Below are 27,671 nucleotides of genomic sequence, written 5' to 3'. Positions count from 1 at the left end.
GCATCTGCTCAGCCACTAATTTGTATTCCTGATGTTAGGAGTCAAGCTAGGAGTCAAAGAGAATAACAATGGCGTTTGCTTCGTGTGGGCAATCTTCACAGTTGTTGCCTCGTTTGTCTCCTTACTCGTTTCCTTTATATTCCCTCTCTCTTCGTTAATGCTGTCCAAACCTTACTTGGGCTTTGTTTGGGGTGGGGTGGGGGGGGGTTGTTTTCTTTTGTGCTTTGTTCCAGCCATCCAGCTCTTAGCATGGCTGGTCCCCATGTGTACCGTTAGTCAATTAGAGCTGCCATTAAAGACAGAGGTACCCTGGGAAATAAAAGCTGTTCTGTGTGTGTGTGTGTGTGTGGGTTTGTGTGTGTGTGTGTGTGTGTCTATGTTGATTTTCATTTTTAAACTCTCTCCATACAGAAAGACAGCAGTATCTGGGGTTCTGACAGTGGGTTGTGGGGACTCATTTCCGGCCTTGTCCCCCTCCCTTCTTCATGTCGATGCAATCACGTCCCTCCAATCCGACCTTTGACCCTCAGTCTACTAACTCTTGGTCTGCTGCTGCTTCTTCCTCCTCATTTAACTGGTGCCACAACAGGAGCGTCACTTCCCTGCAACTGCCGCCTACAACTGATGCAATCCTCACCAAGAGACTAAAAATAAAAAAGGCAGTAGTGCTCCAGATTCTCCACATTGTGACCTTGTAAATGATCCAAGTCTTTCCTGACTTCCAGGCAGCAATTATCAGAATCTGTTGTAGAAATGATCCAAGAGTGGTAGCAAATATTATAAATATATACAGAAAAAGAGCCATTTTCCAATTTGTTTAACTACAAGAGGCCAGTTTAAGGGAAAAATATTTGCTTTTTACAATGCTCTTTATTAAAAACATCACCTCTTACGAAGCTCCGTCGCTTTCTTGAGGCTCTGGCCTCTGGTGAAGAGGATAGAAAGGATCCTTGAAATTTCACTTGAATAGTCATTGCAAACAAAGGGTCTTAACACCCACGGGCGCCGCCTTGCTCTGTCAATATTTTGACAAATAACTTGACAGCATAATTATTTGGAAGGGCGCACGCCAAGGATTTAATTGTTGCGTGCATGATGATACCTTTAGATCCATAGATGTTGGCAGGAAGCGTCTGTCGGTGGAGAGCACCTCCAGATGGAAACAATCTCGCTTAGAAATTCTGCGCATGCAAAAATGTTCATCTGAAGGCAGTTTTCCTATTTAAATATTCTGCAGCTGCATTATTACTGATTTTTCTAAAGTGCATTGGTCACACATGACGACGTTCGGTTCACTTAACGTCACCGCGGTAGCGTGGTGAGCTAGCCATTGAATGTCCTTTTATTTCGTACACAATAATGACGACACACACACACGGATAAACGCCTGCATATCTTGCAGTGGTCAGCTTAGGCTTAAACGTACCTCGACACACGGTCCCGTTCTCCACAGCCTCATTTCCAGCCTTGCATACGCAGCGTCCGATGGGCACCATCCACTCTCCGTCTCCATTACAGTACAGCTTGATCGGCACGTCCACCTCCTCCGCGTTAGGAATGCACACTCCCCGGGCAGCCACCAGAGAGGTGCTTTCTGCCCCTGAAAGTGTTTCTTGAAAGAGCGCCCCATTTGTGATTATGCGAGGGCACTTCCGGTAAAAGACGCGGACAGCAATGAGAGACATACAGCCGCCATAGTCCTGGAACGCAAGGTAGAAGCCATTCCGAGACACAGGACCGAAGCTGCGGACCTCGGTGTTAATCTTCATGACTCTGCCCCCGAGGTCCACCTGGGAGAAGCTCTCGTCTGCTGCAATGGTGTCCACTTTGATCCAGGGGTTCTCCATCCAAGCTGGAGAGGTTCTGGTGGCCGTGTCGGCATCAGACTCATAATAAAACAGGTTAAATGTCTCTTTGCAGGAACCGGGAACGTTGGGAATGCTGCTGCAGTCCCTCACTGAAAACTTCATCTCCACGTGGATTCGTTGGGCTCCGCGACGTCGGATGTACTTTGTTCGTACCCAGTTGTTTTGATTGGAGTCGAAAACATTGCAGACCTGATATGTTCGGATGGTGTTCATGTTTTCATCGTAACCGCTCACCTCTTCCCACTGTAAAGCAAAGTAGAAATAAAAATCACAACGGAGCGAGCGGTGAAAACCTCACGAAAGGCACAAATGCAAAGATTCATTTTGCGGCAAAGCGCTAAAGATTTAGCATGTTTCCCATTGTGTGCACAGAAGTTTGATGCTTTAAATCAATAAAAAACAACTGTTACGTGAGGTCCAATTTAGGATTCCGGCACGTTCCGGCTTGTGTGACAGCGTGTGAGCCTTTTTACTGTGTGTTAATAGCCATGTTGCTAGCACATGCTGTCCTGGGTTACTGGTGCTACACCGAAAGCCCAGTTATAGTCCTTTAAAGAATAAGCTACAGGAATGATCTACGCTGGGTGTTCTACTTTAGAGTCGGCAGTTTGTTCACCAGTTGAAGTGCTCACTCAGACCTCAAAGATTCCAGATGTCATCCGGGATTTTCCTGCCCTTTGGCCTCGGATCACACCAGCTTTAAACACCATGTGCACCAACCACCCAGCATGCCATGACCTTGACCTCAACATTCTAGTCAAGAAAAACACCCATATGCCACTTTTCTTCAGCAGCACACTCTGCTGTTTCCACCCATCTACCCCCCCCTTCACTCTTCACTTCACAGCTGATATAATTTCTCAAATTAGTGCCCACTTAGTGAGGATTCTGACAGATTCTGACAGGTTCAGAGGAGAAAATCAACCCCTTTTGTTGCAGAGCAGCATTCTATCAAACATTTCCTGACTAATTAGGGCAACTTATTACTGTGTTTTAATTAGGCATTACTAGTGTTTTAGCTTGGATCAAACCCAGACCATTATGGCCAATCTAAACATTCCAAGCTGGTATCTCTACAAACTGATTTGTGGTTTGTGATGGATCCTAAATTGGAATTTACACACCGATGGAAACTTATCCGAGTGCGAGTGCATTTAGCCACATTTGGACGTACAAAGAGAGGCAGCCTCACGTCCTCACGGCCTTTGGGTGCACGGTTAAAAGATAAATATGTCTTTTGGCTCACGCTGGCACACACCAGCGTGGCCCATGAGCAGCCATTGACCTTCCCCCTTGTTTTCTTATTGTTGAGGGGCAGCGGGGAGGCGGTGGGCCAATTAAGAGAGGGGGGGGGGGGCTGCTTCAACCGAGCACAAGACAATTGCAGTTTAATAAAACCAATGTGGAGGCAGGTGGGGGTGGTTCCTAATGAGGGATGAAGACGAGGGAAGCAGCAGGGGAAAGTGTTGAAATGGTGTGTGTGCGTGTGTGTGTTGTGGGGGGAACTGGGGCCTAAAAAGGACCCCAAACAAAATGTGTTTTGATGGAGGGCCCCTTTCTGTCCTGTCATGGCCTCTTCGGCCTGCTTTCATCACAGCCAGTGGAGAGAAGCAAATGGGGCATAATAAGAGCCTAGCGATCAAGCGCAGAGTGTGAAATTAGAAGAAACGTCTTCATTTTCACAGCTCTTTCTCCTGGCTTTTACACCCACTGCTATTTAAGGCTGGTCATGTGTTTTCAGCACAGGGGATGGAGGGAACCCTGGTGCTGCTTGTCAGGGTGGATTCGTTCGGCGTGAAGGGCTCCCCTCAGGTGACGATGCACATTCAAATGGCCGTTTTTGCCTTTACTTTTGGTCAACGTTCACAAAAGTGCACATTTATTAAAATGATGAATGGGAACGATCAACACTGCGATAGTAAAAAAGAAAAGTTTGACCTGCAGAGATGCTCAGAAAATGTTTAAATTGGTTTTAAATAATTGAGGTCAGAACCTAAATGAGCATTTGCATAGTTTAGACCAGGGGTGTCCAAACCTTTTGCAAAGAGGGCCAGATTTGATAACGTGAAGATGCCCGGGGGCCAGTAGATCCTTCTGATGTTTTTTTAACCAGAAAAGTTACATGCAAATGTACACTATTATAAAACAATTTTCATTGTCACAATTCTCTTTATTTTTCAAATGGCAGTGTAACCAAATATAAGCCACTCAGGCAGACGTGAACAACTCTAAAAACACAATTCTGCCTTTAATTCATATCTGGAGAGTCAGATAACATTGAACACTGAACTGTATGGAATACCTTAAATTTCCATGAGTTTGATAAATGTAATGCAAAGTTGTCTGTTATCATTCAAGTTTAAAACAAGTAAATTTTGCTCTTGTCTTTTACTAGATCTACAAGAAAGGAGGGATTACATTTTAGTGATTTATTTATTCTGTTAGTGCCAGCGGGCCATAAATAATACATTGTAAGACTGAAGTTGCGGGCCGTATGAAATCTTACCGCGGGCCGTGATTGGCCCCCGGGCCGGACTTTGGACATGCCTGGTTTAGACTATCCAAGTTGCTCAAACTACAGGAGAATCCTGATCATTAATATTGGATTATTACCAAACTGCCAAGACAGCGTGCCAGAAAAGGTCCTTCATCACTTTTATCTAGCGTTTTAAACGGGAGGGACGGAGCTTCGGAGAGCGGGATATTCTGCAGCGCTCCGAAGGTGAGACGGTAGAGTTGAGCTGGAGGCCATTCGTCTGCCCGACGGGACTCGGCTTCATCCGGAAAACCAGGCTAAATGCACCCCACATCCTGACCGGTCGTCCCTCTCCTCTTAAATATTTGCATGCAAATGTCATTGGCAGTTTCATTTATGGCGAGGATTTTTCACGCCATGCATTAATCCGGTCACTGTAAAGTAGTGAGCAATTCCGTCGCTCCATTCATTCATTCATTCATTCATGCAACAAAAAGCCCAATCAAGCTGTCGGGACTCTGGCTCCTGGACACGTGTATGTCCAGGAAACAGCTGATGCGGTGATGCTGCTGGGAAAAGCTGAGCGCAGCTAATCTGCCAGGACCAGAGGCCGTCAGCAGCCACAACAAAAGGGGATTGTTCTCACTTTGGCCTTTCATGCATGTCATAAGCATGTAATGACATGTGCGTTGGAATGCGGCGCGAGTCATTGGTTGAAAGCGCGTATCATTCTTTAGAAAATAAAAAAGTCAAACTAATCATATATCAATAACATACTGATTTACATGCTTAATTATAATCTTAGACCACAGGCTTTACATTCAAGACAAACCCAGTGGTTATTTTAAATCAGAAAGGTCCAAATATGATCGTAAATGTCCAACAAATTATTAGTTAGAGTTATCCACCTTTTCCTAAATATAGTGTTGTTAATTAAAGAAAGCTGGTCATCCAGCTTGGAAGTGTTAAGAAAATGAACGTTATTTCCGCCGTGTTTTCACACTAAGCACTTTTTATTTTTACACACAACCACACTGAACACAGCCCCCCTGAAGGGGGCTAGTAATCCCTTTACTGACACACAAAAACACGAGGAGCACATCAGTCTGGCTGCCTTCCAACCGGGCCTCCGCTGGCTAACACGCTGTATCCGTAGCGGGGGTCATCGGGCAGCTGGAGCAGATGTCGTGTCTTCGGACTGTGGGAGGAATCCCGAGTACCTGAAGAGAACCCACTCGGACACGGGGGTGGGGGCGCACGCTCTACACAGAAAAGCCCCACGGCCCCCGCGACCTCTCGCTGTGAGTCGACAGCGCTAACCACCGCGCTGACATTTTATACATAATTAAAAGGAAGAATAGCCCAGTTGTAAAGAAAAAGGGATATCAAATTTGCTTTGAAGAAACTCAACTGTAAAAGTGTGAAAAACAAATCTCCATCCCGTCAGAACTCGGGTTTTATAGTCCTTCGCAAAGAGCGTTCTCATAACAATAAAGTGACAGGCCACCCTAAAATAAACTGTAAAATAATAGAGGGGGAAACAGCCATAACACGTCTGCCTTTGTATCAAGCTGGTTCTTGTTTGCTTCTCCGCTGTGAGACAGTATCATGTGTCACCTCAGAAGACAGCTTATGAGTTAGCTGGTGTAGCAACGGCCAACTGCTGGTGCGGCACGCTGCTGGATGTTACTGATCCACCACCTAAAGCCATGCAGTCACACACATACGTGTGTGTGTGTGTGTGTGTGTGTGTGTGTAAGACAATAGCTTCTGTAAAGCACCTCTCGCTGTTATGCTGAGAATCCGCCTGAGCTCTGGCCCCACACCTGTTACCCAGGACCGTGAGGGACATGCTATCGCCCTGGCTTTCACTCATCACTTTCCAACCCACCGCGGTTTCACCAAGCTCGGTCATATTGTCGTAAAGCGCCGCTGCCCGTGCTGATGAGGCCAACTTAGACCTGACCAAATCCAGCAGCTTAGGGACTCGTTCACATTTCACTGCGCTCCGAAAGAACACGCCAGTGGTGCATATGGAGCTTTTTAAAGGAGCCAAGAAGTGCAAAACAAAGGAAATAGGAGCACAGCACAAGCTGAAAAGTCCTCACACATAGGACCTTGTAAGTAAAACCAAATGTGAAGATATTTGATTTGGAAAAATACCATTGAGTGGGCCAGTCGCCACATGTTGCTGGAACAAAGAGGATCTCAGAGAAGAGCTCTTAAAGCCGCGTCTCATTGTACCGATTTTCACCGCGCAACGTTTACAACCATTAGCTGCATTTTGAAGTGTTACGCCGAAGGTTGGAAGGAGGAAATGTGACTGGGACGTGCGGACCGAATGGCCTTCTCTCCCCTCTCTGATGCTAATGCTCAGAGACAAAAAGTACGATATGAAACCATCTTTGAAGCCAGCGCGTGTTTGCGCTGCCAGGAAAAGAGGAAGCCTGCTGTCTTTCTGCTATATGACTGATTGAAGGAATTAGAAGGCGCTAGATAACGTGCCCTCAGGTTGTGTGGGATGAAGTTGTCCTAAATTACTGCTCAACAAATTTGAAATTGCAGGATGGAACTGCTGCGGGCCAGAAACACACAATGCCAGCGTTTGCTCCCTTTTTCCCTGCATGATAGAATAGAATTCAAACCATCTTTAATACGAAACCTCAGAAGTGTAAATAATTGAATAAAATCGGCGGTGGTTAGTTGAAATGTGCCCAGCAAATGAGTATACAACTTTTTTCTTCTCTTTCTCTCTTCTGGGCTCTTTCTTAGAGCTCTAAATCCTGTGGTGGGGGAAAATGTCAAGAAGGCCGAGACTCTGGTTTTGGCTGGATTTAACTAGGCCCGGCTTGCATGTGGGTAAGTGGAACCAAAGCCTGGCACACCATGTGGAAATACTTGCTGCAGATACCAACAGGGTCCAGTTAGAGTCTCGTCTACTTAGAAAAACATTTGCATTCATCTTTAAGTTCATGTATGGTGTTTTGATGCGATGCTAAAAACCGAATCGCGCATGAAGGAATATGTGACTGCGACGCTAAACAAAACGCCTCGGGGGAAGAATTACTCTTCGCGTTATTTAAAAAGAGATTCTTCTCTCTTCTTCTTTCATTCTGGAACTTAAAACAGGAATAATCGCTTTCTTAGTAGTTGAAGTGAAAATTAAACACGACCATTTACACTTGGAGCCTACTGTGAAATGGGTTCGATTCTTTAATGTATGCTAATAACAACATAATAATAGTGTAGCTACGCAACACGGTGAGGGTGAAGGGTGGAGCTCATCACTCACGCTGTTGTCGCTTGACCCTGACACAGGGTAGACCGTCCAGCCCAGCTCCGCTGTGGCTGTCGTGGAGTCCATAAGCGTCTCTGTGGAGAGATGCAAAGAGACAAGGAGACATTTAGAGGGTTAGCGTCAGGGTGAAACAACGCACACAAACCGCGTAGCAGACTGCAACATTTCTACAGTTTAGGTGATATAAGCATCCTCAGTAAATAAAGAGGCCATTGTTTGGCTGAACATGCACCTTTGAGATTAGGAAACCCCCCCACCCCCACCCCCACCCATTACACGATAAAGAGAAAAGAGAAGGTCATTTATCTCCAGGCGCTAGCTCCGCCGCTGCCAGTTAGCCGACACTAGTTTCAAGGTCAGTCACACGGTGGTCAGCAGAACTAAGCAATCATCTACGGCTCCCAGTGAAAACAACTGGCCGGAAGAGCAAATCTCCACAGCCCAGTGCAGGGAACACCCTAGAAGTCTTGGATTAGCTAGTGGACACAAACACCTCTGGTAATTGGAGTCAAACAAGATGGGCCTCCTGTCTTCCAGGCCCACAAATTCCACCAGTATGACCACTGGGTGTGTGATAAACCTTCTTTAGCGTGACCTCCTTTACCTTTTCCTCTTTCCGTCGGCAGCAATGCGGCGGAGAGCAGCTCTAATGGCGTTTATCAGGCATCATTTATCAGCCTTGGACCTGCGTGTTGCGCTGCTTCGTGGGGATTGAAGCGTCAGCTGCAGCTCCAGAATGCCAGGGAGACATTTGCGAGAACTCCTCAACAAATGTTGCAGAGCTCGTCCTGAACGACTGCAAGCGCCTCAGCTCCATCACCAATATAGTTCTGACACCAGCCTATTGTAAAATAGTATCAACACTTTTAATGATTTATTTCTCTTTTGCTTTATTCCTAGAGATAATGGCTTTAATTAGGGACTTCTGTAAACTTCCACTGTCTGCGCCAGGCAAAGATTACCCATTTATTCACTTATCACAAAGCCTGAATCAAATAATTACGCAGGCTGCGGCTGCTATTGATAACCTTGTGTGGGTTCGGAGCTGAGCTGTGTGCATGGGTGTTAGCCGGAGAAACGGTAATTATAGCCCGTAATGATAATTAGCAGAGGAATAAAATGAGAATAATGAACTCCCATCGAGCGGCTTTAAGGAGTGTTGCTGGAAAGAACGCAGGTTTTTTCTTTCCTCCGCAGAAAGATGAAAAAGAAGGAGGCATCACACCTTTCTTACGCCAGTGCACATTCCCACTTCACTTCAGAGGTTTGTCTTCCCTCTTTCCCTCTATAGTATAGAGCAGGGGTGTAGATCCTTCTGATGTTTTTTTAACCAGAAAAGTTACATGCAAATGTACACTATTATAAAACAATTTTCATTGTCACAATTCTCTTTATTTTTCAAATGGCAGTGTAACCAAATATAAGCCACTCAGGCAGACGTGAACAACTCTAAAAACACAATTCTGCCTTTAATTCATATCTGGAGAGTCAGATAACATTGAACACTGAACTGTATGGAAAACCTTAAATTTCCATGAGTTTGATAAATGTAATGCAAAGTTGTCTGTTATCATTCAAGTTTAAAACAAGTAAATTTTGCTCTTGTCTTTTACAAGATCTACAAGAAAGGAGGGATTACATTTTAGTGATTTATTTATTCTGTTAGTGCCAGCGGGCCGTAAATAATACATTGTAAGACTGAAGTTGCGGGCCGTATGAAATCTTACTGCGGGCCGTGATTGGCCCCCGGGCCGGGCTTTGGGCATGCCTGGTATAGAGGGGTATATAGAGTCTATACCCTGCTGCCCCTCCCCCCATCTTGCCCTAAAAGACTGATCACTTTTCTTTAGTCCTGGCAGACACACAGATGTATGAGCTCCCCGAGAGCGGAGCAGCACGCGGCCCGGCGCCGTCAGCTACGTCCTGATCGCCAAGCTGGGTCCGTTTTGAACGCGGCCACATTGCAGGGCAGTGTGGAGGAGCGCCGGGTGCAGGCTTGACTGAAGCCATCTGCATGAATTGCTTTGGTGTTTTCTTTCTTTGTGGTCTTTGGTGTTCTTCGTTCATCCATTTCCTGTTAACGGCACTTGTTCCTAATCAGGGTCACAAGGGTGCTGGAGCCTTGGCCATGGGTCACTAAGCAGCAGAGGCATGAGTACACCCTGGACCGGTTACCACCGTGCAAGGTAGGGCACAGCACATACGGGTAGGTTGAATTGGTTATCTAAGCCACTCTACTGGGACCAAGTACATGATGGTTTCAAAATCTCAACTCCCCTTATAGTGGTTTTATTAATCCTGCGCTTTTCTCAATCAAAAGCATCTGTTTCACGTTAAACTAGGATTACAGACGAACCCAAATTGCTGCCAATGGATGCAATAATAGAAAGAAAGAAAAGGCCAAGCGGGTCAAACCGTTTTTCCAAACCGTTGCTGCCAATAATTGATGAAAAAGTCGTTGATTTGGTAGAGTCACGTGGACATTTCCTCTGTTGCTACACGTTCCCTTTTAGCTTTAAAATGAAGCCAACGGACCTCCAGGTGACTGCCGGCACTCTGAGTCTGACGAGTTGGAACACGTCGGAGCAGATTTCCCAGTCCTCATCTAGCCTTTTCCCCAATATTCCCCTTAAATCCCGATGCCTTTGTTGCCACACTGACTTCTTTTTCCAAGACTCATTGTAGACAACTGCTAGTGCACCGAGCAGCACGTCAGCGTGTCTGATAACTAATGCAGGTCCCAGAGCTTTTTGTGTTGCCGTGGCAGGTGAAGGCAGCAGCCATGTCAGACACATCCAAAGGAGAGCTTCTAAATATAAAACATTGATGTCCAGTGTTTTATATATATACTTTGTGAAAGTCAAGTGGATGCTACAAACATTAAATAATTTACGGACGATGGGCTTTTGTCTTTTTCAGACTTGATACTGTGGCAAGTGTTATGAATATGCAATGAGATCCGCGGGTCTAAGAATAGCCCACTCGGCTGAAAGTGCTGCCTGCGACACTTCCTCAGATGAAGGAGAGAGTTTAGCAGTGATCTGAGAGACGGAGAGCTCTCCAGTAAAAAGCTGTGACACCAGGGAAAGGGAGGGGGTACAGGTGAACCTGCTACTGCCACAACGGCTGCCCTCAGCCTTCTGACCCGAACTGAAAGTGTTGTTTTTGGTAACAACTGCTCCCACAAATCCAGAACAAAGAGACAAAAGGAGGCAGGAGGCTGGAATTCATCTACAAGCTGCTTTGTTGCTGAAGAAATGAGTACACCTGAAAACAAATCTGTACGTCACCCTTGGAAGTTTATAGCCAGGGAGGAAATGCAGAGGCTGGTGGCTCAACGTTTGCAGCTGCTTTATCATGATTACCAACCAAAGGGCAAAGGGCACGCCACTCTGACAGATAGATGGCCGATTAATTACTGCAAACGGACAGATTCCTGCAGTTTGAGAGATGAAGAAAGAAGCTACAATGATTCATGCCTTAGCTACAGCTTCCAACTCGTACGCCCCTACCACATTAGGCAATATGCTCTTCCTTCCAACTAAACTTTTTTACCTTTTTATCGCAAGCACACTCGTGCGCTGGCCTCCTGGTAATCATTAAATCCAAATTCTGATGACTTTGGCCTTCCCCCTCCCAAATGGTTTTGCATCTCATTGCATTGGTATTAAAGGGGGGGAAATCTATCTCTAACTTTCATTTGACAATTGCTGCTTAAATCCAGGCCCGAACAATAATAAACCCCATTTGGTGCGAGTAAATCTACCCTTCGTAAAAGCAAAGACAAATGCATTTGCTCGCATTTCACCAAGCACCTGAAACCAGAGTATTTGATGGCATATGTGGAGCAAGTGTGCATGTGAGTACAGTCGCAGAGTAACACGAGCAAGCTGTTGGGCTAAAAACAGAACCCAATACAGTGCACCCCGCATTGGAGATCTGCACAGATTAAGAGACAAGGCAATGATATACCCAGGAGGGAGCCAGCGCGGAGGCATGATTCATAGTTTTAATGACGGACGGGGCTACTGTATCGCCTGTTGGAAAGAATAACAGTCTGTTACATGTAGTGGGCAGACAGGGGTGTCCACCCTGCTCCAGAGGAACGCTCTCTGCTCAGCCTATCTGTCATCAAATGGGGGGTCCAGTGAATTACGGGAGCACTCCCACCTGTGTCACACAATAGTTATGCCTGTGCTGCATATAAATTTACCATGTTCTTAGAGTGTTTTGTGGCCCAAACCAAAAGAGGTTGGAGAATGTTTGTGCACCACCAGTGTGTTATATGGTAGAAGAAAATAAGCAAGTAGAGAGTAGAGGCCAAGAGAAAGAGAGCTAGCCGTTGACAGAATGATACAGCATGGCGATCCTGAGGGGTTTCCAGCTGGATGTACAACAGTAATCCCTACACAGCCGAGTTGCGTTATCACTCAGAGCAACTTAACCTGTCACTAGCGCCTAGAAGCAACAGTCGGAACACTCCGGAAGCATCAAAACTGCTTCATGTGGGAATTAAAGCGTAGCACGTCGTCCGGTGTGGCGCTAACAGCAACGGCCTGTGTTTCGTACTTATTTCTTCATTTAAACAATAAAGGAATGGAAATTGGGATGTTCTCAAATAATAATAATAATAATAATATAGTTGGTTGCATGTAGCAAGGAAATAGAATAAAGTACACATGGGTTTATAGCTTAACTGACCTAATGGGCTTATGCCTTCATTAGCATTAGCAGGTGTAGGTGCGTCCTGAGTCATGGGTCGCCACAGCGACGCTGTTTAACCCAGTGAGGGACACCACACTGGAACAGCCATAACCAGAGGTTATATAAACCCCCAAATCCCTGACAGCACGATGAGAACTGGTTAATAGATCAGCACTTAAAATTCTGCAAAGGAAAATTCTGTAAACGTTCCATATTTTTATAAGCAGCCGTTAAAGACAGCATGTGCTAATTCAAACAAAGGCCGCACCGGTAGCACACATTGGAAGTACCACCTGAGCCCTTTGGGCCGTAAATCCAACAGCGATGCACACGGTTCCTCATCAGTGGCTGCTTTTCAGATTACCAGTTGTCTGGATGGAAATAATCTTTGCAAGGTTCCGAATACGGCTGTAAAATGTAATGAGGTAAGAAGAAAAAAATGCTCCTCCAAGCAGTTACATCACTTCTTAATAAGACATATGGGCCAGACTTTGCTTAGTTTACTTGTGGAAATGAAAAATAGCCATATATAAAACCCACACTTGAAAAAAAACATTCAAATTCTTTGATTTGAAAGGAAGTGTGCCTGTGTTAAATTAAAGCTCCTAGCATTATGAAGTTTATCACCTAGAAAATGACACTCAGTCAACCTACATCCACATAAATAACTTGTGTTTAACTCTGACAAACAAATGCCCTTTTTGGTCCATCCGTCACCCCTCTGAAGTACCTTTGGTCCTTTAGGAGATCCCTTAAAACCTGCCGTAAATTCCTGTTCTGTCTGGAGTTTTAACCCTTTGATATTTTCTGATAAGTTGACTTTGTTGACATGCGAGATCCACAAAATCCTAGTTGGGGGGTGGACTTTAAAGCACTGAATAACACCACTAGCAGGAAGTCCTCTTTAACAAACCAGATTACGAGCTCAGGACACAGACGGTGTCAAACAGCTCCGCTGGGTTCTGAGTGTTTCGTGAGTTCCTACGATATCCGAGATACTGCCAACAAACTGGCTTATTAAAGGAGCAACATAGCAGGTTCCATTTATTCCTTACTTTGAGCAGAAGAACTGAGTAATAACTTGGGAATAGTTGAGTTAAAAAGGTAGAAATGATTCCAGCCTAATTTTGTTCTGTTTGTTGAAGTATTTCATGTCAGACCAATATGCTGAAATAAAGGGGAAATTTGTAGCTACGTGCACGGTGGGGAGAGTGAACATGCTGCGAAACAGAATGTTCTTCAAGTGACTGATTCACAAATACGGTGGTGGCGCGTGTGCACGTTTCTGCTCTCCATCTGTGCTGCAGCAGATCTTCAGGAGATTGTGGAAACCTGTGGTTTGGAATAGTTATTGAGGGTCTGGGTGCAAAAATAACAGCAATTAGCTGCAGGAACTTCATCCATCATCATCCATCTATTCATCCAACCATCTATTCATCCATCTATTCAACCAACCATCTATTCATCCATCTATTCATCCAACCATCTATTCATCCATCCATCCATCATCCATTCATCCATCTATTCATCCATCATCCATCCATCCCTACATCCATCTGTCATTCATCCATCCATCCATCCATCCATCCCTGCATCCATGTATTATTCATCCATCCTTTCATCCATCCACCCATGTATCCTCTTTTAAACTCCTCTTATAGCTAATCCCAGTAGTCACTAGGCGGGAAGCAGGAAGCCATCCATGACATACTGGTGTTTTGGACTGGAAGACCAGCAGAGGAAAGGCTGAGCCCTGGGAGAAGATGAAAAGCCCACACAGAGCTGGACTTGCTTTGAGGAGCTTGTTCTAATCGAAGAATCGGTTGATATTTAAGACACCAAACACGTCACACGTTTGGAATGCCCTCAATTCAAATGTGTCTGTGCCTCTAGAAACCTGTCGACAAATAGATTAACCCGACTGCTCTGAGAACCTGACACCGCTGGATGATCCAAATTAGTCATCCGACTTTGTGTGCCCATTCTGAGCAGCCCGCTCCTGCTTCCCTCCCTGCGGATCTGCTGCCAGTCAACAATGACACTGTAACAGAGACGCTTGCTTGATGATAAAACTTCGGGACCTTCTAGCCATCGGAGCATTGGCTGGTTAGCTGGCGGATTCCAGTGGAGTTGCTGATTTACGAATAGGATTAATTATTCAAGAAACAACTTAAAGTGTCCACTAATTGAATAACTTAAGCTGACCAACCAGTACAGAAATACCTCCAATAAAATATGAGTTTCAAATTATTTGGGCCTATCAACAAAAAGAGGGAGCCCAGAGCTGATAAGGTGTGCTTTTTCACAATCTGTGCACTCATGTAGGAATGGTAAAAGCAGCCAAGAGGTTTTCCTCCTTAACAGTCCACTTCAGACGCTGTCTGGCATGTTTCTCTGTCTTATCTTTTCCAGCTGCTTCCCTTCCCTCATCTTTCCTCCCAGACCTTCTTTTCCACTCTACGTGTGTCTCTCCAAATCACCAACGAAGATTCAGGTCTAATAATTCTACATCCATGACTAAAGAAGAAGAGGAGCGTACTTCCTAAAAGCCACGGCGAGTTTACACATTTCAAACTATGAGGCAGGAATCATCCGGGAGGGAAGAATTCCAGGTCTGTGAGTTAGTGTCTTTCCCCTCTAGATTTGGGGGGGATGGGGGGGGGGGGTCCCAAAGCGGTAGGATGCATTACCTCAGCTGAACGGTTGCTAAACTTCCTCCTACTCTTACTGCAGCCAATCTCAGCATCCAGTCTGGTAGAGCAACAAGACATTGGGGAGTAAGACAAATATCACTTACAGTGCAGAACCCCTAAAGGCCCTGCAATCAACAGTCCTGTTAATTACAGCCCCAACAGCACAATGAATATTGTGTTGACCAACCATTAAGGCACCCACTTAATGGCCCTTCTAAAGACCCTCCATCTGTCAACCTAACATGTGGGAGATGGTTAATACTGGCAAAGTGCAAACAGAGAGCTAATGGTTTCACTGTGGTCAGCTGGGAAAAAAGGAAACTGAATAAGAAGGATGAACGATGGAGAACCGTGAGGCAAAACAACACAATCCCCCCCGTACTGCTAAACAGAGCGAGGAATAACAGCAGACTCGTGTTCCTCAATCCTCACCAGGATCTGTCCTCGAATCCTCAGGTTAGTGGATGAGAACCACAACAGGAACGGGCAGAGAGACAGACAGGCAGGCAGGCAGACAGGATATAAAGTGAAGGATAATATTGGTGACCATTTCCTGGCTGAAAAGGGGCCCTTCCACTGTCAGTTCAGCCGCATCTGTCCTCCACGTGCTCTGTTGGCCTCTTTTTCCCCCAAGGTGAACAAAGAGCATCTGGCTTAAATGAAGTCCAGAGATGTGTTCAGGTTTTCTGTGGAATGCAACGTCCCCTTTCTTCTGAAGAAATGGACCCACCATCTGTTTGTTTTGCAGCCACTTAGCCTGACAGAGGACTTTGTTTCCCTTATCTCCTCACTAGCTAAAATGTCTAAGTGTTTTTCGCATTTGTTCGACCTTGGATTTAACTCCTATCGGTGTTTGCTCGTGACACAAATCAAAGACAGATTGCTTCTGCATGAGCGGCGGTTAAAAGGCGAAGGTTTCATCAGTGACGGCCACTTCTGACAGGTCACACAGGAGAGGGAGGTGTGGAGCAGTGCAGGCAGCAGATAGGGCTGCTCAAAGAGGGGGGAGGAACGCACCATCAAGTGTCTGATTGACTGATTTGCTCACTGTGTCAATGCCCAAGACTTGACATGCCAGAGTAAATGTCTGTTGCTATGGTAACCGGTCTAAAGGGTTTTGAGGTATAATGGGGAGTGTGTCGTTTATAGTGAAGGATGACTTCATTTGCCCTAATCCAGACAGCATTGTTTAACAGAAGGAAGTAATAAATGAGGTGGTTATCTGAGGAGGAGATAAGCCTGTTGAGTTAGACACTCGCACCACAGAAAGGTTGCATTCCTAAGCGCCGGGGACGGCGGTGCGCTGCTGTCGCTAGCATCCGAGATTTCTTTCTGATTTAGCTCCGGATCCACATTTAGAAACTGTTTGTTATTGTTGAACCTCGCCGGAAGACAGAAAAAAGTAGGAAGAAACGCGAATGATCTTCAACAATCAACCTCTACTTTCCCCTCACAAGCGTCTCAATGACCACCGATGCTGCTAACGTCAATAATAATCATTTCTTTGAAATTCAAATATTCAAATCGGATTTGCCCCAGTCTGTGCACTTCTAGTTTGCAATAAAAATACATCCCGGTAAAAATGTTGGAGAAAAACAAGGTAGATTTGGGAACTAAAAGGCACCGAGTGACAGAAAAATACAGGGATGGATGGAGTGAAGGCCTGGGCCAACTGAAGGACAGAGGAGCTGCTTCACAGGAGTGCTGAGCCATTGGCATGCTAATCAAGCTGCTCCGTTGCTCCCAGCAGAGTCAGAAGCAAGTGTATGAGCTGCCTTCTTTGGCAGCCATTTGCCTGCAATCACCTCCCATTAATATCAGGGCTGATTAATGAGTGGGCCTGAACCGATTGGGGGGGGGCACCATCATCCAGGTGTTGGAAGAGGCACGGAGAGAGAAAACACTCAACAATCCCTGAGGAATTCCAGCTCGGCAGCAACAGGAGTTGGGTGCTTTGGGTCAAAAAAAAGAAAAGAAAGCACATTGAATGACTATTACTTACTGAGCTCCTTTTCACCGCTGATAAATCCTTGGTGGCGACGAGATATGTTCTCCACTTGACCATGGAAAATAAGCAGTGTCACGACTGGATTGCATGACTTGGATGTTTTTTTGCTTAATAAAATGCCATGAAGAACGTGCCTGTGTTGTGTAGGGTGTCCACCAGTGGGTGCATATTGGCACAACAGAGAGGAATTAGCCTATGAAGCTTATTTAGCATGTCTGTGTTTGTGTGGGGGGGGCAGGGATTGCAGAGACTACGAGCGCCAATGTCCCTCTCCTTTCACGCAACGACTTGCCAGGTCACGTGACTGCTGGTTCTCACAGAGACGTTGGATAGGCAGAAACAAGTGGGCAGCATGTTAGGACAACATGCCTGTGTCATTGTTTCTGGAGGGTGCCTCGCCGCTGAATGCAAACAACCCAACGCTGACAACAAGAGCATCATCAACAAGCAAGCAAGCGCCCAGTGGACTGGAGAAGAGCGCCCAGAGGCGGAACTGTGGCACTTACGCGTTGGGAATGGCTTCAACAGCAGGGAAGGGTCTGTTTGCCTCCTGTGTTTATGGCCCTTCATTTGCCTCTTTCTCATGGCATCCAGGAATGGGAAAATATGCCCCATCTGTCAATGGTGTCTTACCTAACATCTCTTTGTTAATTCAAACATCAAGGTGAACGTGACAGAAGGCTCAGTGGATTATTTCCATCTTAACAAAAAGACGGAGGCGGAAGATCTGAAAAATGCTCCAAGCATAATCCAGGGCGGTACAATCTCTGATAGATATTAATAAAGGTTAGCATATATCAGCTCGATTTAGCTGAAAATTCCATTGCATGTTATTTTTTAACTCTTAAAGAAACATAAAAGAATCAAGGTTTGCCAAACTAAATGCAGTGGAGGTGGCGAGGGACAGATCCGTGACTACGGATGGAAATCTAGAAGTGATTCTAAGAAACTGCTCCAAATGGTTTCCTCCACCAACAATATTTGCTTTCATGCTTCACAAGTCCTCTCGCACGGCCTCCCGTGGTTCCATATGCTTTTGTGATAACAAAGGAATCAAAGAAGCATTAATGGCGGAAAAGGGATATAAAGATTCCAAAACATAGCTTCAGGTCATAAATCGGAGTCTTCCCAGGCAAGGCTGGAGAATTATATGTAAATGGTGATAATGATTATTAATGATAATTAATGACAGAATCATTTATGTCCTAAAGACACATTTTTACTAAATCAATTAGCATGGCTAGCTGTAACAATGTGTTAGTTAGCCGTTAATATGGGGTAGCAGGAGGTGGCAGCGTCATTCCAGCAGAGCGGAAAACGCATTTAAACAGGAACAGAATAATCCCCATTATTTTGCTTCCTTGTTAAAATTTTAAAAGAAAAAAAAAGGTGGTTGCGAGATGTTAAAATGTCGCTCATCCTCTATTGGGAGCAAATGATGAAGCGGAATTTTTGAAAGAATCTCAAGGAAAAACATTAGCCAAGGCCTTTACATAAAGAGTAGCTGAGCTTTTAAAACCAGTGAATTCTTTGAAAATCGTCTCTCAGTGTCGTTCTCTCAGGCTATGAGTTCATAGCTGTGAAGACGTAATGTCACTCATTTAAGAGTCGAGCCACACAGCCAGCAGGGATCCAAAGTAGCCATTCATTTCTCCCACCAAATTAGCTTACTGATGGAAGTGCACATTTTGTGGCTTTGACCACATTTTAAAACTCAAGGAACAATGTGAACCTCTTTGTTCCAAGACGTGTCCAGTCTGACAATGATAGCAATGACTTTCGTGCACAATATTTAGATATCAGCCCGCCGAGATGGCCGGAGTGACCGATTCCTGATTTCTCCACAGAGTTGCAAGCTTGGCTTGGCCGTCATCATTCCAGGTCAGCTAAAACTGGGAGCTAAATTAAAACAGAATAAATAAAGAGGGATCCTGGTACAACTCTGCTGGGGTGAGGGGGAATCAGAGCTGTGATTACAATGGTTACCTTTCTTTCCACACAGCTCAGTGATTCCCAAGGGCATGGATTGGGCCTGTTGTGGACATTGTGGGCTGCTCCGTCTGACTCTGACAAGTCCTCTGTGGAAGCGGGTGCCTCTCCTTCCCCGGTGACCCGAGAGTGTTCGGGCGCTTGTTGAATAACCAGCTCTATCCAGCACATTCAGACGAGGGCTAAAAGGTTAATTGAACCTCTGTGCTGTGCCTTCCTCTGTGTAATTTAGTGTGATTAATGCATGGAGGTTACTGTCAGACCCATTTACTAAGTGTCCAAAGCAGTAAGTAATTAACCACATCTGCAAAAACGTGTTTGGAAGTGTTCAGGGCTGGGAGAACACAGAGGTTCTGTCTTCTGAAATATGTGCATCTATTTTCCCAGTCAACAGGAATAGCAACTCTAAAACTGTTCATGGGACTTTAGTAACGTTTTCCGCATATCAACACCCCGCCAGCGTCGGCACCACCTGAGGTCCCTGACGTGTACAACCGCTGAAGGCAGACTGGGTACTTTCCAATGATGAGTTCCTGACCAGCAAAGTGGCATTTAAGGTAAAACCCTTTCAATGGCAGCAAGTCTCCCCCCTGCTGTTTCTGTCAACTGTTCCTGGAACCAGTTTGAGGCAGCGTTCTGAAATCAAACAAACCCATTAAAGTGACAGAATCATAGAGGTGCTGAGCGAAAACAAGGACTCGCAACTAAGCTACGGCGCTCCGTAAGCCTCTGCGTTTGAGCTCCTTAAAAATTTAATGGCGCCTCATTTTTGTGGCTGATATGTTAAGAGGAATTTCTGCCGGGTGTCATGTCTTATCACTGGGAGAGAGGTTGTGTGTGCATGCATTAATTTTTGTGTGTATTGTCTATGTTGAGGTGTGCGTCTGCATTCATTTAGCACATCCAGCTAACCCAGTTCTACGGGTGCGGGGTGGGGAGGGGTGCTCTTCTTGTAGTTGCTACACGGTATTTACTAAGATGCTAATTCAATGCAAAGTGAGGCTATGTTTTTGGAAACTGGGAATATTTTGGCTGAGCCTCACAACTTTAAAGGAGCGTTGATGGTCATCACTGGGTTTTATGGTCAGGGTTAGAACCAGTGTTCGAAGTTCAGCTGCGACGGTAAAGGCTGGAGGAAGGGGCTGGGGAATATATAACAAACGCCTATGAAAATCCTAGCGCCCAAGTTCAAGGAGGTGTGTGCGTGTGCGTGTTGTATTCTGCAATTGGAACATAGCTGGATAAGCTTTGGCTTATCACTAACGACCACTAATCTAGAACAGTTAAATGTGGTTGCAAATGTGAGGTCATGACATTAGGGAGAGAGTCGTTGTTGAGGGGTACGAGACAACAGCCAGGGCGATACGCCCTTGTCTATTTGTGACTTTATGGGCGCCGTTAAAGCCTTTGAGGAATCCCTGAAGGTGAAATTCATCATCCACAGACATCCACAGTACTGAAGCTTCAATACGTTTACACAGCACCCGACCCTTGGGCGTATACAGACGAGTCGGTCTGCAGTAGAACGAGATGTTCTGCACCTGCGCGGAGCTTCGGAACACTAGAACGTTGGCATTTGTAAACGCTGCTGGGCCAATTTTGGTATTCCGTTATCAAGGTTGCGCTGAAATGTAGGTATTTGCTGCTTGTTGCGTAGTTCATTCCACACACGCCCAGAGTTCAGCAACGACAATACTAACTCCCTTTTAGTGCAACGCCACACAAATCATTGACCAACAACAATATGTTTATTTTGGGAGGATGTCCTGGGAAGTTTGGCCAGGAGCAACAGCTCGTGTCCTTGTGGAGGGAATCAAACAAGATCTCCAAGATTGCTCTCTTCAAAGATGTTAAGGAGATTTAGTCACCCTCCATATTGAAGCTCAGGAAGCAACTCCTTGGTTCAAGGACGTTTTATTCACAGAATAAAAACCAGCCAAAAAAAAGGAAGCTCAATTGGGAGTGAATGTTTGTTTGCATTTCATTTTAAAGACTCAAGAATTCATTAGTTTAGCTGGAAACAACAAAATGCATCCAACATCACTTTGTAGTTTAGTCTGTAGTTGTATTTCCACCTCATTGGAAAAGTTTGAACTAATTCCTCCCTAATAAGAGAGGGGATAGACTGGAAGTCTTTCAGGAAAATAATAAAGGACAGTTCTTTCACTTATTTTATGACTTATTCTCTGAGCTCTACAAAGCAGAAGCACGCTGAAAAGGATTAGTCATTTCTAGAACATTCTTGCTCACTATAACTTGGGCTACAATTGCAGCTTGTCCCTGCTTCTCGGACACAAAAGATTTTGGAGAGGAGCTTTCGGAACACTTGAAAACATCGCTCCATTTTGTCTCTTCTCACACTCTTTTCCTGTCTTTTGATTTGCACTTCCACAAAGGCAGTCAAAATGCAAAAATGTTTGACCATTCCGCAGCCGTTCCTCTTCTGCATAAACTTCTGGGTTCAGGCTTTGTTCGATAAATACCTTCATGTCTTTCAGACCCGTTCCCTTCAAACCGAATCCAAAATCACGATCCTAGACAAGCCTTAGTCTTCATTGTACACAGCTTCCACTTTAGTTCCCAAGATTAGGCAAATGAGCTTCCAGGCAGTCTATAGCCAGCAAAGCAGGCCCCCCGCTGCTGTCACAATCACCCCCGATGTCCCTAACACACCAAAAGTGCACTTCATAGACACATTTTACAAAATATGATCACCCTAAATTGCAGTTTGCACTGATATGCATTTTATTCATCAATACCATTGTCTCCTTGTCAATAACAAATAAGGAGTTTGGAGCAGTGCCTCTGAGCGTCCATCACATCTTATACTGATGCAAATATATTGCTGTATTCTAGATATTTCAAGAATATAAACATTAATTCAAATTAATATGGCATTACAGTCTATTGCATCAGTGGTTCTACTGTGCCAGGATTAATTATGCATGGGAAATCTATAGGGGTTCAAACTTGATCAAAAGAGGCAGCTTTGAATGGCCGCCGCAACCATGAGCCACTAAATATTATGGTATATTCTGTATCTCGCCCTATTGGAAATTTTCATTTGTGGTGGTGTACATCGCAACCCTTTCCTTCCATATTTATTTTCCGAGCACAATAAACTTGCAAAGACCCAATTTTGCCTTATCAGATAATGGAATCTCACGCGAGTCTCATGTCCCAGATATGTGCAATTTCCATCCGAGAATGCAGTTAGGGGAGGCCTTGTGTTGAGGCAAAAGGTGATGTGGAACACTTTCCACCTGCTGTGGGTTGCCATCCAACAGCTTTAACCCCCTTCCATTTTTCATGACCGCAGGACATATTGCAGGAGAGGTAGAACACCCAAAGGTATTATTCTACATTTTAAAAAATGTTTGATTTCTTTGTTTTAAGACTGTAGTTTTCAGCCCAAGACGAATGTTAACATTAGCTAAGAAAACTATGAACGATGCTAATTGTTTAAAGAGTCATGTCAGATAATACATATAATAATCTGTCTACGACCACGAACCAATTTGGATTTCCTCAGGTGCATTTTCATTTAAATATAAGTAGAATTTACAGGATGGAATACGAACTGAAGGACATGACCTCCAGAAGCTCAGTCAACAGCAACTAAATAAAAATGCAGAGCACGTGCCAAAAAAGAACCCCATTTTCTTTAAAACCTGATGAACAAAGCTGGAAAAGTAGCAGAGGAGAATTTGTAATTAACTCGACTCGCTTGCTCATACTCAGCTTATAAAAGGGGCTCTGCTAAATTACTAAATAAACATTATTTTCTGGAGCTTTTGTGGAGGGAAGCGATATGAACGATGAATTGGGCTGAAATTGGGAATGCGAACTAGGGATCTTTGTGAGGTATCCCATAAATCCCGACGTTTAGCTGCATTTGGTTGGTTGAGAAGTGTTTATTTTCCTCCTGTAGACAGCGAAACATCACCTTTGTCGTTTAAAACTCAGCGTCCCGACGGCGTGATGAGGGAAGATGCTCAGAGAAAAGTGTGAATCCAAGCAGGCAGCCAAGATAATAACGATTCATCAAATACGGCTGCTGATTCAATCTATGCTGGAGGACGGCCAAAACAGCACTTTCAGGAGAGAAAAGACACCTTTGCCTTCTAAAGGAGTGATAAATCCAATTGATTGGAGTTAAATGCTTTCATTCTGTGGATACTGGCTATTACACCCGGCAGTGTGTAAAAGAGGCAAGAGATCATTGTCAAACAGCAACGTACTCCACTAATGATAATTCCAAAGGAAGTCAATATTGGCCTAGATGTGAAGAACAGTACATAACTGAGGAAGATGTTGAACTCTCCTTGATGGCCTTTGCTACAGTTTTTGTTCCTACACGTGTTCACTAATTGATGAAGTGATGGTGCTGCAGTGGTTGGTACCTTAGTCCTGCTACAGGAGGACCGGTCCTCAGCCCAGTCCAGCCTGTCAGAGGACTTCTAATGTGCTTTCTATGTTCTCCATTCTCCCCCAATAAGACCAGAATTGGTCACTCTCCGGGGGTGGGGGGGGTGTCACCTTTCTTAGTGTTGATTCTCTTATTTTGAAAGTTTAGCTGCTTGCATGATTGTGATTACCGCACGTGTGCAGCAGCACAACCGTCTCTAGAAACAAAGCCATTATGCTAATGCTTTCACAGGATCTCTGTGCCAGTAATGATTTGAAAATGGACGTGCACTCGTCTCTGCGTATAATCAGGCTGAAGGCACTTAAGTGAAAAAAATTATTTTGCACTGTACGTCAGGTTATATTCAGTTAATTGGTTAGTCACTTTAAATTATTCTGCTCATCCTTGTAAACACCCTGACGTACCCCAATGTGTGATTCTGTTCCCGACACTAAGAATAAAATCTAATGACGATCTTACTGAATATTTTCAGTGACAAGAATGTTGGATTATTCAATTCACCACCAGTGGCGTCGTAAAACAGCCTGGAATTGTATCCTAGAGAATATGTTTCCGTGATCTCACTGTAAAACACTGAATTATTGAGTTGGAATCGTATCATCGGTGGGCTCGACGTCAAAGGAGAAAGAAATCGTCACAGGTTGTTGTAGCTTTGAAAAGAAAAGAAAAGCGCGGCAAGACAACATTTGTGCCCGAAAGGCCGTGAGCAGAAATCTGCGGTTCGTGTAAATGGCTTGATAACTGTTGTGTGTGGTTGGACTGGGAGGTTTAATGAAGAATACCTCATGACGCTCAGCTTTTTGTTTGAAAGGATACAGCTTCAGTAGTGTTTCAGCACTCATCACCAAGGCTTTTCGCCACAGCGCTAGCTACTCTGGGCTCATTGGAGGGGTGGGGCTCTGTGCTGGATATCAGAATCTGTTTAGAGATTTGCATATAATATATCTTGACAACTCTACTCCCAATGCGTACACACCCGTCAAATGCTTTTGAGTCAAAGACGAAAAAAATCACCTCACTCAGCCCCTTTCCCATATTCATGCTCACATTAAATATTGAAGGAAGTACATGCAGAGTGCCAGATTTGTGTAAGTTAACTTCTGAATGGTTAATGAGGAGATAAGGTTGACATTTTCTTCCAGCGGATCTAAATTTGATTGCGTGCCTGCACGATGTATTGCTCCTTCCTGCCAAGTGTGGCCTCAGTAATCAGCACATTCACTACAACTGCTGACAGGAGAAACGCAGTTGGTCACGGTCAATTCGGCATCTTGCTGTCCAACCAAAATATGCAACTATTGTTTTCAGTAAGTCCCTCGGCAATCCCAGAGTCTAATATGCAATCTGCTCAAGTCCACTTGCCAAAAAGCCAAAAGGAACTAATGACTCATGCTGCACTGATGGATCTGCTCCATGTGTATGTCAGGGTATGTATTTCAGAGATATTGGAGGTGAGGCTGGGCTCTTGCTAAGATTTAACCCCTCGCCCTCACGTAGCACGGATCAAGATGGAGGGAAGGGCCACGAGGGCCAAGTCGTGGCAGGTTAATTCGCTCGAGGAAGGAGTGAGTTTTCCAGGCCGGTTTTCTACATCATGAAACATATGTTGCGTGAGCGAGAAAGGAGTTCATGTACAGAAGGTTTGTTTGAAAATCGCCACCACTCAGCCATGCAGACGTTTGACTGAGGCCCATTAATGCCACAAATGATAGGGCAACAAGACAAAGAACTTTACTCATCACAGGATCGATACCTATACCCATCCACCTGATGAGGAGTAGTGCTGGACAAGTGCTTCCTTAGGTGCATTTACAAATACTGACATGTACTGTGACATATTTAGATAATGAAAGGTGACATTTAACTTTAGGTTTTGTGTTGATTGGGGGGCATGTTGTTGCCTAGCTCTCCTTCTATTTTTAGACTGTCAATACGGGAATAAAACCATCAGCGCCGTCAGTCCCTTCCTTTTACTGCACTTCACTTTGCATCAATATAGCCAGCAAACAAAAGTGCATCAAAGAACAATCAAAATCATGGGTAGTGCAGTGTACAGGATGATGTGCACATCAAAGCCACAGTCGTCGGCTTTGATGTACACATCATCCTGTGCAACAGACTGATGCACAGCCAGTTCTGCACACACCAAAACAAATCCTCCTCTGCACTGCTCTCACAATTTAAGATCATTATTGAAACTGAGACTAACACAAAGCCAAAAGCTGATTATTCAAATGTGGATAATTTGCTGTAATGTAACTCCACTAGTGAGCCTGTATGAATGAAGCCTGACTCTTTATTTACTTCACAAAGGGCTTTTCAGGCTGCCAAGAGTCTGTATCTCATTTGAGACTGATTGCACAGTGACCAAACCCCTTGATACCGCAGTAGTGCTGTAAAAACCAAACTGAAGCAGGAAAAACACCTGATCACCTGATCTTTGTGCCAATGTGTGCTCTGTCCGTTTTACAGCAGGAGCATCTCATTAAATGAGAAAAGCATCAAAAGGTTACTTATATCCTCACCTATCATAGAGATTTGTTGGGCATATCTCAAGTGTTCTCTTTCTTTGAGTCTTGAGTCTTAATAAAAACTGAAAATTCAGCTGCGTGGCGGCTGTTGAGGTACCGACGCCACCTGAGTGGACTCTGGTTTACAAAGCTCTACCAGGAGTTTCCCTTCCATTCTCCTTCCCACTAATGTACTTGAATGCAGCGCTGAGAGAACAGGCCGCTTCTCTAGGGATGACCTTTATTGTCTGCCCTTCCTGGTCCAGGGTGTCAGTCATGAGTCATGGTCTCCTGGACCATAATTGTGTAGCCGACAGAACCGTACCGAGATACTGGCTCAGGGGTGGTTGCAAGTGTCTTTTGGTAATTAGCTAATTAGCGTGTGCTACCATGAGTGTCCAATATTGGACTTTTTGTTTTTTACAATATTCTAATTTTCTGATTCGCTGAGTGATGAGTTTTCATGAGCCGTAAGCGATCCTCGTCATCATTCAAGGAAATAAACACCAAGGCTGTGCATCATGAATCTCTGAAAGATGATTTTTTTTACTTTTTTTGGATTGAATCACGACAAGAAATCAGCATTATGAGGACATTCCAATTTTTTGAGAGGGTTTTCATTTTTTGTATTTTCCTTTTGCCCTTTTTCATAGATGGGACACAGAAGGACAGACCGCGGACAGAGGTGGGCGGGAAAGACACGGCCTCTAGGTGAAAGGGTACAGGTGAATCAAGAGAGGGAGTTTTATGTGCAATCCTGACCCGTGGTACGAACTGTATGGATAAGGAGTCTTCAGCCCTGTTCACACCATCTCCACATGGTCTCAAGTGGTCACAGTAGTCACGCGTGTCACAGGGTGAGGAGACAAGGTGAAAACAAACATTCTGAAGGCAGCTAGCTAAAAACATATGTTCAGACAAGGTGAGAAGAACACCTCTGCTGCTATGTGATGCAGCCGGAGTGGTCCTGTATAATGGATATCCATAAGCTGGACCAAACCACACTTTGCTTCAGGCGCAGCCTTGTACCTTCTCTTTGGTACTTCCCACAGGAACGGTTCTCCGTATCAGCGAATCTGTCTGCTCTCAGCTATTTTTACAGCTTACCACATTTTCACTCACTTAGATGGTCACACGCTCAGAAGAAACATGTAAGCCTTCATGCAAGAGGGTTCCTTTCTGCCCTTTTTCCAATAAGCCGCCTTTAGCAGACAGGGATTCCCAACAGCCAGATTTGTACAACCGCCAGTAAGACTTCCTGGGTACACAGCTTAAACAGGAATGTTCAGGACTGTAGCAATTACAGAAAAGCATCTCTTTCCAGGCAGATTTTGGTTTGAATTCTCAGTTCAATGCCCAGAGATCTGTCCATGGGCCACAGCAAGACAAGCAGAGGTAGAGTTGGGGAGGAAGGTTGGGATTAAGCTGGGCTTTAAGCCAGGCTGAGATAAATAGAGATTGGACTGTGGCTGAGACATTGCTGAAGGCAGCTAAAATAAGGAAAACAGAACAAACAAGACCTTGTATTATCCCTCTGTGTATGGACAGAGGCACAATATTCACAACACGCATCACTTGGCCGACAGAGCAAATATCTCTGTCATTTTCATTTAGTGCATAAATAGCTTTAGCTGATTAAAAACAACCACTGAACGACCAGCGCGGATTCAGCATTAGCCCCGTAAAGAACCACGCT

General features: G+C 44.8%; 1 protein-coding gene across 4 annotated transcripts in view; it reads right to left on the bottom strand.

Annotated features, from left to right (window-relative positions):
- ephb2b (eph receptor B2b) overlaps positions 1 to 27,671 on the bottom strand; it is a 78,988-nt gene that overhangs the window by 41,888 nt on the left and 9,429 nt on the right. For all 4 annotated transcript variants that reach the window (XM_029826595.1, XM_029826598.1, XM_029826596.1 and 1 more), the window contains exons 2-3: positions 7,637 to 7,716; positions 1,427 to 2,111 (exon numbers count right to left, since the gene is read on the bottom strand). In XM_029826595.1, the coding sequence (XP_029682455.1) occupies positions 1,427 to 2,111; positions 7,637 to 7,716 (765 nt within the window). The remainder of the gene's footprint in view (positions 1 to 1,426; positions 2,112 to 7,636; positions 7,717 to 27,671) is intronic.

This window comes from Takifugu rubripes, chromosome 19 (genome assembly GCF_901000725.2).
Source record: "Takifugu rubripes chromosome 19, fTakRub1.2, whole genome shotgun sequence".
Classification (NCBI taxonomy): domain Eukaryota; kingdom Metazoa; phylum Chordata; class Actinopteri; order Tetraodontiformes; family Tetraodontidae; genus Takifugu; species Takifugu rubripes.
This window is presented reverse-complemented; position numbering and strand designations above follow the sequence as displayed.